General features: G+C 40.0%; 1 protein-coding gene across 1 annotated transcript; it reads left to right on the forward strand.

Moving 5' to 3' along the window:
* Positions 1 to 6157: 6157 nt before the first annotated feature.
* Positions 6158 to 11909, forward strand: LOC135477035 (DNA repair protein RAD51 homolog 4-like). The gene is made up of 9 exons (XM_064757185.1): positions 6158 to 6334; positions 6777 to 6895; positions 7344 to 7425; positions 8553 to 8675; positions 9402 to 9503; positions 9719 to 9809; positions 10920 to 10990; positions 11130 to 11285; positions 11847 to 11909. Exons 1-9 carry the CDS (start codon positions 6191 to 6193, stop codon positions 11907 to 11909), a joined length of 951 nt encoding a protein of 316 aa, XP_064613255.1. The 5' UTR covers positions 6158 to 6190.
* The last annotated feature ends 2870 nt before the right edge of the window (positions 11910 to 14779 follow it).

Below are 14779 nucleotides of genomic sequence, written 5' to 3' on the forward strand. Positions count from 1 at the left end.
ATTACGCACACAACCACGCACGCGTCACAATCGTTCATACGAATTACTCAAACAACCATAAAAGTGTCATAATGGCTCCTGCCAATTACACACACCAATCACACTCGCACTTACAACAATTAAGTAACGCGTTACAATTGCGCGTTTACAAACACCTCAGTATACACAAAATAAAAAATAAAGATGTACAGCATAGAGAGTAAAACCAGAGCAGCGACGACAGTGTGATAGATGGCACACGATGGTCACACGTAACCGGTGAAATATGGTCTCTTGTCAGTTAACTTAGTTTTATTCTAACTGTTCATGTAAATTTAATTTATTTATTTATTTGATTGGTGTTTTACGCCGTACTCAAGAATATTTCACTTATACAACGGTGGCCAGCATTATGGTGGCTTGAAACCGGGTGAGCCCGGGGGGAACCCACGACCATCCGCAGGTAGCTGGCAGGCCTTCCCACGTACGGCCGGAGAGGAAGCAAGTGTTAGCTGGACCTGTTCATGTAAATGCAGAAAATAGTAGCAATTTACATGCCCCCTAGCACCATGTCTTAAGCAGAAGAAGGGGGAAAAATGCAGTGATGTCTATTGCAATTTATTAGACGTCACTGGTCTAGAATTACTGTGTTGTTATCACATGTAATATACAATCACATTAAAACAGTGCAAAGGGACCAAACTCGTGAAAGGCTTAGTCCACCAGCAGAATCCACACCAAAGTACACATCATTCACCCATACCCCAGTAATTGGCAACTGGTGCACATCACAATCACCGATTCCAAGTACACACCCCAAACACACGTCCTATTCACAAGTCACATTTACATACACTACAATCACAGAAATATCACACGTCTCAGTTACACGTTCCAATCACACGTCTCACTCAAACATCAAAATCACACGCGTCTCAATCACACACCGCGATCACATGGTCCTATTCATACACCCAAACCACACGCGCCTCGCACTCTTTCGTCGTGTGTTCTCACTTGTCTGCGTAGCAAGTGCTTCTAATCGCGCACTTACTATCTGCTGACCTGAAGTCATGCATTAAAACACCCAACTTAGCCTTGTACGCTTTCCCCTCGACGGTTCATCCAGATCACACGGTTTCAATTATTAAATGGCAGCTTCAGCTTTATTTGTCTGCGTAACCAGCGCTCCTAATTGGAGCCTGAGAGCTCAGTAAAACAATGCATCATTAATGTCGGCTAATGTATAGTGGTCATACGATTGAGTCATTTATGGGTATAGGTGTGTCTACGCTAGGCCGTGGTTTGAGCAGTTGTAAAGGTCATCCAACTGGTTCACTCCCCGGTAATACGCAATGTCATCACTACCCAACAGCTGCCGGATAGCACGAATCGCGAGGGCTTTGGTGGTAAATGTCGCTTTTTCAAATGGATCCCGAAGCAAATATATTACAAGATATTGCGCAATTATATTGATAAAGATCGCCATGTCTGTTGTTACTGAAATGATAACAGTAGAGATAACCGTGTGTAACTAGGACCCTATGTTGACTGAATTATTCGCTGGGTTCCAGTCGAACAGTCGCAAATTGACCTGGATCCATGCTGGTATGCTTCTTTTTACTATGAAATTCTGACCACTATATACATGTACGTAAAATTCAATCCGAAACACTATCTGCCAACTTCCCGCGATGCATACATGAAGTATTAGGGTACTTTTTCCAACTCAGTGGCGACTCATGTCCAAATGGCCGAATTGTCCATTGCTCTCGTGAAGTCATTGAGTATTTATAATGTTGTAGGTTTGCTTACATCGAAAAGGCAGGAAGAAACGACTTCACAACGGGAAAAGTTTCCCATTCCACAGACTAAAACCAGGCTGTCGTCCATATGGGACAATCGATAAGTTCAGAATTCCAGCTGGATACATTGTCCAGATACATATAACAAACACAGCACGTGACACACTTGCACGAATCCATCTTATCGTTACGAGCACGTAACTACTATGGCAACCAGCATTGTAGGGATTACGTCGCCATGGTAGTTACGTGCTCTTAACGTTATGAGAGTGTCGTGCGAGTGGGCCCTTGTCCTTCAGCATGTAGCCCTGGGACCGGTTGTTCAAAAGTGTATTAGTTAATACTGGTATTAAGTCAAATTTTAACAGTTTAACCCTCTTCAGCAGCCAATACAGTTGGTCAAAATCTAAAGTATAACAGCAGCAGACTAATTTCGTATTTAATTCTTATTGTTATGCAACTATGTTTGGGCTAAGTACAAAAGTGAAGAATTGGTTTAAAGTTAAATTTGGTATTAAGTATTTAAACAGTTTCGATCAACCGGCCCTGGGCTCGGTTGATCAACCTGGTGCTAAGCCATATTTTATATTTAAAGTTTTATTCCAACTCAGTGCAGTGCTTCAGAGTCAATGTATAACAGGAGCAAGTTTAGTTCATATTTATTATAGTGTTACACAATTTTTTTAAGCAAAGTACTAAATTGAAGAATTGTCTTAAAGTTAAATCTGGTATTAAGTCTTAAACCAGTTTTGAACAACCGGGTCCTTAGTTTTCAATTTCCACAAAATTACACATTCCATAACATTTGACCCAGATAACAGGTGTTGATCAAAGACCACATTGTGCATGCGGTCTTTTTTATGACGTGAATGCACTCCGAAGCAGAGCCCAATTTCACAAAATTTTCCACGGACTTGTGGAAGTGTGGAAGGTGGAAAAGTGGGAGACGTGAGTATCTTTGGCAACCACTATCGCAAAACCACGCACTAAATCTATTTTTCTCATATCAGTAACCTTTTTCTTCCGCAATGACATTTTCTGGATTAAAACGTCATAAAGCACTGTGATTTACCTTAAAAGTTATGAAAAGTGTACTTACGAAGTATTGTGACAGAGACCAAAGGAAGAGAAATCATGTCTTACCAATTGTCACATACTATAAAAAGTGCATAATCATATCTGTACGAGCGGTACATGAAACAAAAAATATGTTTAAAAATCATGAGAAGTATATATATATATATATATATATATATATATATATATATATATATATATATATATAGGTATAGGCTTACATAACAGAAAATGCATGGACCATCATACACAAACAGCCGGAGGGTATACCCCATATAATCCTCACATCCAGACAATAAACCTAAAGGAATGTTCACTAATCAACCAATTAAGATAAACAACTCACCTGCATACATTGTTACCTCATGAACATTCCTTACGAAGAAATCTTCTGGAACAGTTCGGTATACAGGTGATGTCACACATTCCCCGTGGGACACCGGCCTGGGGTCAAAGTTAAACCATCGGTTGGACAACTACTCGATATGTCAACCATCATCTTCACATCAAGTCCATTGTGTTACGATGGTTTCCACAAGTGTGGCGTTGCCGGTTCTTAAAAGGAAACATCTTCACGGTTATAATTAAGCTAGCAATTCACCTTGTGCGACCATAGGCCTATAAACGTCCCTGCATTGCCATTCGATAGCATATACGCAGACCTGCCGCGGTCAGCACATTGTTTCAGTTTGATTTGTTTATTCACTTCTTCATGTCCAGTTTACGCCGACATCTGTTGACCAGTGTCACAATGGCCAGTTGTGTTTTTCTGGTGCCCCCCGAGCGGCCATAGTTTAGACAATATAGTGGGTACAGCGAGTAGTGGTCAGTCAGACCAGCGCTTGCGCACGTCGTTAACGCTGGGCGGGATATAGCCGCGCTAGCAGTCTCACTTTCTGCATATAATATGCATCAGTCTTTTTCTTTCTTAATATTCCGCCCGATCTTCTGCTATATAGTTGATCAACATTATCGGTTGTTTATCCACATTTTCTCCAAAGCGAAAAATTACCGATATTTATGAACAAATCTCAGAATATCCGAAGCTTATCGTTTAAAAAAGTTGGCGGTGTTACAGGCATACCAATGTCACACCGGAACGCATGTACAGGTACACGTATTGACAAGATATGATGCAGTCCGTATAAACAACAATAGACGTGAATCGGCCCGAGTGTGGAAGCCGGAGTCAGTATTCATGAGATCCATAAGAGTCATTGAATAGCATTCCCAGAGAGTTATTGTCATTCCCGTCGATGGCTGAATTGTGTAATGTACCACTGCACTCGATTGTGATTGAGCGTTCGAATCCGGCTCTCGCCGGTCCGACTGCAAGTAACTATTCGCCGGAGTGTTTGTCTTGTATATTTAACAAAAACTAATGTTGAATCGACAGATTTCCATATTTTTTGATTAATTTCAAAACAGATTAAATTGTTTAATGGCAACAGGGTTCATAAGTACCTCTCATTTAGGACTTAATAACATAACAGTGTACTCCATGTACTCTGATTTTGTCCTGCAACTCTTGCCAAATTATTGAACCTATTGCCGTAAAATTTATAGCATATACATCTTCCCCATGTAACCTAAACTTGTGCATGCTTAAGTTTAACTACAATCGGATATTTATTTTCGTAATTAAGCTTTTCCTGTTCAGCTTTACTTAGTGCAATATTCGATTTTCATGTACACTGTATTTTGTTCTAATTACTACATTTCTCTGGATATACCAGTAATGCAATTAATGCACACCACGAATGATCAGTGAAACACTCATTATGAAGTCAAGCTAAACAACATAACGTCCTGTCTTTTCTCTTTACGATGGTTGCTGTGCCATTTGGGGACAATGACTGGCTGGTGTTTTATGCCGTACTCAAGATCATGGTGTTTAACTTTAAGGACTCATAACAGCTTTATGATTGGAGGAAAGCACGCAGGGCCCGTGGCGAAACCCACGGACCATGGCATGAACAGGCTGCTAACAGACCCTAAGTCCCAAGTATTGCCGAAGAGGAACTCACAGGGACGTATTGTTGAGAGGCTCCTTGCACTGAGCTGCACTGCACCTGTTTATACAGTATATACGAAAGCCTACATAGTACAACATATGTGAGAAATGCATTGAACTGATATGTTGCAAGCTGGTATATTTTTGTCTCAGAAATACTGAAGCATATAGACATATTCATTTTATCTACAGCTGAACATAAGCACATACATGTATGTTATATACACGGGTATACATAGTGTGTAGGCATAATTAATCAATAGGCCTATAGGCCCATACGTCAGTGCCAAGGAGCCTACAGGCCTAGGCCTATATACATGTATATACCTAGTATATTCGGGGATTTTTAAAATAAAAAATAATATATATATATATATATATATATATATATATATATATATATATATATATATATATATATATATATATAATTCAATGCTGGATACATTCTAGTAATGTTTAAGCGCAAACATGGGTTATTCCAACATTTAATACGGTGCTCCCATTAGGTAGACTCTGTATACCAGTATCTGGTTTCATTGAAATACGCATATCGTTTCAGTGAGACAGCACAATAAATACATGTATCCCCGTCTATGTCAGTAGGGCCTATTGATAGCAGGCTCCTACATGTATAGGTAACAACAAGCAATACATGGCACAGTACATGAATATGCTATCGTACACAGTGTATTATGTTTCCGATAAATTAATCTGTATAAATATCCGTAAGATTAATCATTTACGCGCTTGACCCGGTTAGCCACAAGCCGTATATGACAAGGTTGGTCCAGCGGGGCGAAGTCTAGTGTGCATCTGCTATAGGAAAACGTCGAATTCTACACATTGATTATAGGCCTACCGCCCACCCTTCCTCACAAAATGTCAGTCTAGATATTGCTACTATACCCGTCTGTCATGTGTTCTGTAGCGATCGGATGGACAATCAGTACGGATAGAGAAACTCTACAGTAAGTTCAAGAGGGCAGAATTCTACGTTTTCTCTGAGTAGATGTAGGCTACCGACGTCAAAGCGAAGCCAAACAAGGCGGCGGGAGTTTCTTTCTAATAAGGTAGGCCAACGACCAAACAATGCGTGGGTTTTACTAAGAATACACGTAGGAACATTCTGAGCATAAGTCTGATGGAGCACTTTAGTGCGATCTCTCCTATAGCTACGTTAAAGCATAAAAATGTGTATGTAAGACTACTTTTGAAACGAGAGCTCTTCTGTGTGGAGAGGTAAAAAACACCATGCTGAATTTCGCGCCAAACTACAAACTTTCAGCGGCATAGCAGACAAGATTATGTAGAAATGCCGAAGCTACGTGTTGGCATGTGTACAGGAGCCACGCCAAAGCTTCTCCAGACATTAGAAGAACTTGGAATTTGTTCCGTTACTGATTACATTTCGTCCAACCTAGAGAAAATATCGTCTGAGCGTTCGTTACCGTACAAGGTGGGATAGTAAGTCGGCATTACCGGGGGTGCATATTTCGTGACCCCATTATGCTGCACTAGAAAGTTGGCCATTGTACCCATCATTCTGTGTATATTTCACATAAGTATGGTAAATGTAAATTTCATACTTTCGCCAGGAGCGAAATCAAAACGTGAATTAAAAAATTCACAGCGTTTCAGAACTGCTGTTTACGTTGTTTTGTCTGATCGGTTAAAACATTTCTGATCAGTTTAGTCACATTGGCGAAAGGAAAAAAAAGGCCACGGGTGGCACGGCCAGTAGGATATCACATCATACCTTCTAAGTATACCTTATAACGCATTTCTGAAATGAATGGAACTCTCAAAATGAGGTAAAATTGTTTATGATCGAAAATTTAAATCAGGTCTAGTATATGCTAAACTGGGGTTACTCAAATTCTGCGTGTATATTTCCACAGGACCTGTTGTCAATACGGCGTGTGTTACTGGCTCAGTATTCTGCCTTTCCTGTGACCGGGGCTGACGTTTACACTCACCTCCTCTCATCTGTCTCCATCCTGTCCACAGGATCACAAGTGTAAGTGTCTGCTACTGCAGATCTGATGTATGCACTGGGGCTGAAGACGGTCTGAACACAGAAGGGGAACCCACTGCTAACCTACAAGTACATGTATAAGCCCAGGCTCTCCTGATGAGAGACATTGTTGAGCATTACATTATTCTGTGTATGAGAAGGACAGTCAGTAAAAATTGGTAGAAAATTGTTCATATAATAAAATTTATTTAGAAATACAAAAAGTAAAAAATAACAGTAAAAGAAAAACTGCTTCTCACAGGTTTTATATTCATGTTTTCATAGTAATGAAATCTTTGTGTCATATAAATTTGGCAGTTAATCAGGTCTCGTACTTTAACATGCCTTTGTTATTTTGTCCAGTGTATGATTGAACTTTATTTGTTTTGTGTGAAATTACTACACAAGAAAAACAACTACTGGTAAAGTTTGTGATGATTTTGTGTTGCAGATTAGACCAACTGTTAGATGGAGGAATATATACCGGAGAGCTTACAGAAGTAGTAGGGGATATTTCAGCTGGTAAAACACAGGTCGGTTGTCAGCGCAAGTTCAAATCCAGCTTGGCATTTAGCGACTAAAATCACCAGGAGAACAGTCCAAAATTCTGAAAGGAAATTTTCTTGATTTCACTTCATCTGTTTTCGTAGCCGTGGTGGCAATCAGTAGGTGATTCACAGAAGTTTGCCAAAGGTCATTTTTTCACGACAGGCTCTCTGGTTTTCTCTGTCCATAAGATTGACCACAATCCTGAAAGTGGGAAAATTCTGCAGTATGTTGTTAAATCAAGTAAATACATATAAAGATAAATAGAAAGCTATTCATGATTATTCAAGAAACATTGTTTGAGTCATGAACATATTTGTCTGTCTTCCCAGAAGTTAAAACTGAGAAAGTGTCTATAATATAGATCGAGTTTAATATGTAATGAGATGTCCTTTACGTACCCTTGCGCTCAATATCTCCACGTACCTCTACACCTTTGCTAACACTACGGGATAGAGCTACACAATGCTCTATTTGATTTTCTTGGAATAGTGTCAGAGTTCCGCCAACTCTGACCTAAGAGACTTTTTTTCACGTGTCCTGCGAAAGTACAGACCAACACAAATATGTATATAAGAACTACTAGCCAAAAAATTGTCCACCTGTGTGGTTAAAAATCACTAATTCAATTCTGCAAAATTTTAAAAGGGCCCAAATGCTGAGAAGTCACTAATCATTGCTTACATACTTGATGCTGTCAACATTACAGGTTGGTTTCATTTTAACGTGCGGTGATGATCTTTGAGGCTGTCAATCTCCTCTGGAATGAAATTGAGGCCACCGAAATCGTAGCGCTCATATTTGTGTTGGTCTCTACTTGGTGGATTGACTGCACATTGTAATCTCAGTATTGTGATGGTGTGTGATGAGAGGTGGGCTTTGTGATGGCAGGTAAAGGTTGGCCCTGCCATAGGTAACGACAGTTATACCTACCTGATAACTTATATGTATGACATGTAGCCTATCACAATTTAAAAACACTTTGTAAAACTCTTTGTAAACACTTTGTAAAACAGACCAACAGACAAAAAGGCTAAAATATGAAGCAGCATTGTTCTTGTTCCTGTTCCAAACTTTAGCCTGTATATGTTCAGATTATGAGATTTCATTTCAGCTCTGTTTTACCGTGGCTGCCGTGGTTGCCATGGAAACGAACAAAAGTGTCTTGTTCATAGACACATGTGGGTCATTCACAGCGGAAAGGTTGGAAGAGGTGCTGGAGGAACGTGGCTGTAAGGTAGGAAACATTTGAAACTTGAAAGTCAGATTTCTGTTTGTGAGATTCACACACAGGCTTTCTTTTTTTTTATTGCCATAGCAACTCACTTGTTTTTAACTCATGAGTGAATTATCATAAATGCATGAATTGACAATATATTAAGTCATTAATGCATGTAAGCATAATTAAAGTATGTGATTTGTATTCTGGCTGGGTCTATATGTGTGTATGTAGGTTCATGTTAGGCAGCTTCAGGGTCAGGCAAAAGTGTATAAATCACAGGTATCCTTAATCTGGTACTCATAAAGCCCTGGGGGCCGGTTTCTCAAAGGGGTCATAATGAAATCCAGTCGCAAATACCAAGGTGGCGTTTGTTTTCAGTATGCGAGGTCATGGCGATTAAGCCAGCGTAACTTTACAGCCCCTTTGAGAAACAGCCCCCTGGAAACATTGCTAAGCATTAAGTGGTGAAATGAGTCTTGTTTACGCAGTCTTACATTCCACTTGTCTTCCAACATTAACAACCTTATGACGTCGAAGTTATTGTGTCACATGTGTGAAAGTTTTGTCACAAACTTTCCTGGGGTTTATGCAGGATTTCTGATTTTCTCTACCCATAAACTGACATATAGTGTATATATTATGTGAACAACGCTTGAATACATGCATATATGTGGTGTATTGAGTACAGTCCACAGCAATTGAAATAAAAGTTTTCTGACAGCTCAGTATTCCTTCTGGCAGGATATCCCAGCATCCCTGAACTGTATCTGCTGTGAGCAGAAGTTGGACATCTTCAGTCTTCTGGAAATGTTGGAGGAAACCCGATCAAATCTGGCCAGGAAGGTAGTGCTTATTAAAATGGTATTCAGCTTGTGAAATTGTCTGAATGTTCACACTAGCATGAGATGAGGTATACCAGGGCTGTAGATTTAGCCAGGATTTGAAATCAGGGTGTATCTTTTCTAGTTTCTCCCATCAAAAAAAAAAAAACCCTGGAACTATTGAATGATTTAAAAAAGTTAGTATTTAACAAAAGGCTGCATATTTCTTCATTTCAGTCAGATGATTTTCACACCTCTCTCAAGTTGATCGTTGTGGACAGTGTGACTAGGGTTATCTCCCCTGTATTAGGAGGCCAGCAGTCTGATGGTTTGTATACAAGAAAAGCATTTCAGGGGGTGAGGTGGCCGAGGTAGTTAGCACGTCAGCGCGGCGCAGTGACCCAGGAGGCTCTCACCAATACAGTTGCTGTGAGTTCAAGTCCCGCTCATGCTGGCTTCCTCTTCGGCCGTATGTGGGAATGTCTTCCAGCAACCTGTGGATGGTTGAGGGTTCCCCGTGCTCTTCCCGGTTTCCTTCAACCATAATGCTGACCAACATTGTAAAAGTGAAATACAGAGTAAAACACCAATCAAGTAAATAAATAAACAAACATTTCATTAATTGTCAGTACTGGATAAACAGACAACGCTGCATTTCTCTGTAACATTGTGTGTATATTATACCTCTAGGTTTATCTGTTTTTTGTCATTGTTTTCCCCGTTGTGACACGTATTTCAAATTACACTGTGGCAGTAGCCCTGAGTTTCCTCCCACCATAATGCTGGCCGACATCATTTAAGTGAAATATTCTAGAGTACAGCATAAAACACAAGTCGAATAAGTAAATAAATATGGCAATAACCACGTGATGTTAGCGTAACTTCATCCATTGATATCACATCTTTTCTGTCTGTGCGTATTCTTATACCATTCATAAAAATATTACTACAAGTTTCACTTCCTTTCCTCTTTGTGTCAAAAGTTGATGTTTCGTGTTTATAGTTTAAAAACCATTGCTCCCAAATTGAATTGTCTAATTTTTGGTCGATACATATAATAAATAGGTAACAAATACCCGCTGATGTGGACACTATTTTTGCATAGGGTGAATTTGCAGCAGGCTTGTAAAAACTCCACATCATTTGATATTCATTTAATAACCAATAATTATTTAACTGATCAGTAAGCAAGTGATCGCTTTTTTATCATTAGAGTATGTATTTCTCAGAGCCTATGTGCACAGGTAAAGCTGCGTTTTTTCTATCTGGTAGAGGTAACATTTTGTTCTTGATTTGAAAGGATGTATTCAGATTAAAGTCCTCATTAGCAAGGGATGTTCAATTTCAAGTCATGGGAAAACTTTCAGTAATTCTGTTATGTCAGATTAATTTACATGTACCTGAAGATTTACATGTACAATTTTTTTGGTAATTTTAGGTCATGCTCTGATGTGTCAGATAGGCCTAAAACTGAGATTGATCAGCTCTGAGTTCTCCTGTGCTGTTCTGGTAAGTCTTGTTCTCAAACCGAGACATGAGTAGCTACATGTTAAAACACCAATCAACTGTATAAAATAAATAAATTAAAATTTGGAACACCTTTCAAGTGTTTTGTATAAGACTGACTACTCCATTTTTTTCTGTACAGGTGACTAACAACTTGTTGGGAGCAGACTTCGGAGCCGTAAACATAGCCTTGGGGAGGACCTGGCTCCATTCTCCACACACACGCGTTGTACTTCAACGGCAGGAGAAGACAACAGCCAACACACGCAGAGCAAGGCTTGCCAAAAGCTCAAGACTGGTAGGAATTTTTAATTGTTTGTAGCTTTCTATGTGATTCTTGAAACTCTTGAAATGAGCCTAAGTGTGGTGAAGCCATGTGATGTGCTGATTGGCTGAATAGTTCTCCTACAGGTGCTGTTCAGCTAAGGACTTTCTTAGAGTTTGCAGGCTTGAATCCACCTGATCAATTAATTTTACACCAATGCGGTCATTGTTTGTTCAAGTCCAGCTCATGCTGGCTTCCTCTGCGGACGTATGTGGGAAGGTCTGCCAGCAACCTGCGGATGGTTGTGGGTTTTCCCCATGATCTGCCTGGTTTCCTCCCACCATAATGGTGGTCGTCCTCGTATAAGTGAAATATTTTTGAGTATGGCGTAGAACACCAGTCAAATACATAAATAGATTTATTTTGGGTATTTGTAAAATTACCTGGCGAGAGTGGTCACTTTTCACAGTTTTGTCCATTCATAAGGCTATTTGGTAGAGAGAAGTCGTGTGAAATAGGGTGTAAAACATCAGCCATGTGAAATAAATGTTGTCTTGCCTGTTAATGATTTTTCTCCTGGTTTTTTTCTTGAAGGCAATCAGTAAAGGATCAGTGGTAATTCAGCTGACACCGAGAGGAGTGGACGATGTCACATGATGGTACATTTTCAAATGTAGCGTGAAAAGCCAACACCCTTCGGTATTTGACATTATTGTGTTGTCATGAACAAAATCTGGATGAAGAATTGTCAAATGTGGGATTAAGCCCTGTAATTCATCGCATGTTCAAGTGATATTACTCAGTTCAGAACTATCAGAATTTAGATTAATTATGAACTGACCACCTGTATTGCTAACATATATGGTGCATGGATATCCACATGGATGTTTTTGGGCTTAGATAGTCAACGATCACGTGAACGTGTGTTTAAGGTGTAATGCTAACATATGAATCCTGGATGTTCACTGGCATGTGGTTTTTGGACTTCTTAGACCGTCAACGATCACATGAACATGTGTTTAAGGTGTGATGCTAACATGAATCCTGGATGTTCACTGGCATGTGGTTTTTGGACTTCTTAGACCGTCAACGATCACATGAACATGTGTTTAAGGTGTGATGCTAACATGAATCCTGGATGTTCACTGGCATGTGGTTTTTGGACTTCTTAGACCGTCAACGATCACATGAACATGTGTTTAAGGTGTGATGCTAACATATGAATCCTGGATGTCCACTGGCATGTGGTTTTTGGACTTCTTAGACCGTCAACGATCACATGAACATGTGTTTAAGGTGTGATGCTAACATATGAATCCTGGATGTCCACTGGCATGTGGTTTTTGGACTTCTTAGATAGTCAAGGATCACATGAACATGTGTTTAAGGTGTAATGCTAACATATGAATCCTGGATGTCCACTGGCATGTGGTTTTTGGACTTCTTAGATAGTCCACCATCACCTGAATATGTGTTTAAGGTGTAATGCTAACATGAATCCTGGATGTCCACTGTATGTTGTTCTTGAATTTCTGAGATAGTTGACCATCACATGAACACCTGTTCAAGGTGTAATATTATCGTTATCCCTGGATACCTACTATCATTTAGTTGACCAATATAATAATAAATAAACTTCACCAAAATACGGGCATAGCTTTTTGTGTAAATTGGGGGTTTTCATGGTGGAGGTAGTTAGAGTGCCAGCGCGGCGCAAAGACCCAGGAGCCTCACCAATTCGGCCGCTGTGAGTTTCTGCTGGCTTCCTTGTCGGGTGTATATGGGAAGGTCTTCCAGCAAACTGCGGATGGTGTTGGGCTTTCCCCCGGGCTCTGCCCATTTTTGTCCCACCTTAATGTTGATCTCCTTCGTGTAAATAAAATATTTGTTATTACAGCGTAAAATGCCAGTCAAATAAATGAATATATTGTCTGTTTATGACAGATACTTTGATAATGCAACGATGAAGAATGATTTAAAAATTTCCTGGATTCTGATTCAGATCGCTGTGGCAGGTATAAGTGCTTGGCGCAAGGCCAGGTTGTGCACCCGTCCATTACTTTCTTCCCTTAATTTGCTCTCAGAAAAACAAATATCGTCAGGCAGAAGGATAACCTCCTTTGACGAAGTTGCCGTAGAGATTTATAGATATTTGTGTACTCAATTCCACTTAACCCTGCGCCAAATGAAAAAAATGGCTACATAGGTTGGTTAAAATTTGGCCCAGTCTTTGGTATGATAACGACGTGCAGTGTAGTCACTTAATCACTGTAAACAGAACAAATAACAATGTGATTTAAATCACATTAAATGCGAGTCTTTTACAGTTTGACGTTACTTTGCTTGCGGGGGTTATCGGAGAACAACAGGTTTTACGGAATATCATGTGGCCGTGTGTTGACTACCGAAAACGGGGAGCCACTATGCCCTGTAACAAGTTAGATACATTCCAGTCTTTAGGTCAGTAGCTAATGACTGGACATATCTTTCACTTCAGATTGCCTGGCAATAAAATATGCTTGCATTGTGCGTATGCCTGAACATGCACAGTGAACGTGTCTGAAATATGCAGCCCCATATTAATTCATAGCGAGTGAAGAGCATGTGGGCTTATATACATAATCAGGTAGAAATGAAGTTGACAAATTGGTTCGCGCACAGAGCTCTCTTTGTCCACTGTTGCCAAACCGTATACCTATTTTAGGCGAAGTTTGTTGGGTTGGGGATCAAAGTAGTTAAGATGGAGAAAGTTACGTTCAGGTTTTCCACCTTTGACGACCATAAGCCCATCCTTGCCATGACCCCTGGCCTTTATCACGGTTATGACGCAATGATGGAGATCTACCCGTCGATAATGAAAGATCCTACATTTTACGGAGTTGTGGCTGAAGCAGAAGGAAAGATCGTAAGCAGTACTGTAACGCTACTTACTTTGTTTTTGATAGTTTGGATTTAGGTAACTAGATTTGGGACGCGTGCAGTTGGTAGCTATGGTATTTTTTTTTATAGCTGTTTTAGATTATCTGCATGTACCTTGAACAAGAGGCCTATAGTAATGTTAAGTGGAGAAGGGGTTTTGAGAAGCTATAAACAAAAAACACGCCTTTTAGAAGGTTAATGGTATTCTGGTAGATAAACGGCGTTTAATAAAGGGTGTTGAAAATCCATTTTCAGAAAGGGTGTTGAAGAATGATGTTCAAGAAAGGGGTGTGCCTGGAGGTCTGTTTTCTTAGAATTGGCTTCAATACACTTATTTACCCACGCGGTCGATGTGAGTTCAAGTCCAGCTCATGCTGGCTTCCTCTCCGGTCGCACGTGAGAAGGTCTGCCGGCAACCTGAGGATTGCGGTGGGTTTCCCCCGGGCTGTGCCCGATTTCCTCTCACCATAATGGTGGCCGCCGTCATATAAGTGAAATATTCTTGAGTACGGCGTAAAACACCAATCAAATAAATAAATAAATACACTTATTAAATGTTACTTAACGTCATTTTTGGCTTTTCTGTGCGGGGTCGTTTCTAGGTTGTT

This window comes from Liolophura sinensis, chromosome 10 (genome assembly GCF_032854445.1).
Source record: "Liolophura sinensis isolate JHLJ2023 chromosome 10, CUHK_Ljap_v2, whole genome shotgun sequence".
Lineage (NCBI taxonomy): Eukaryota > Metazoa > Mollusca > Polyplacophora > Chitonida > Chitonidae > Liolophura > Liolophura sinensis.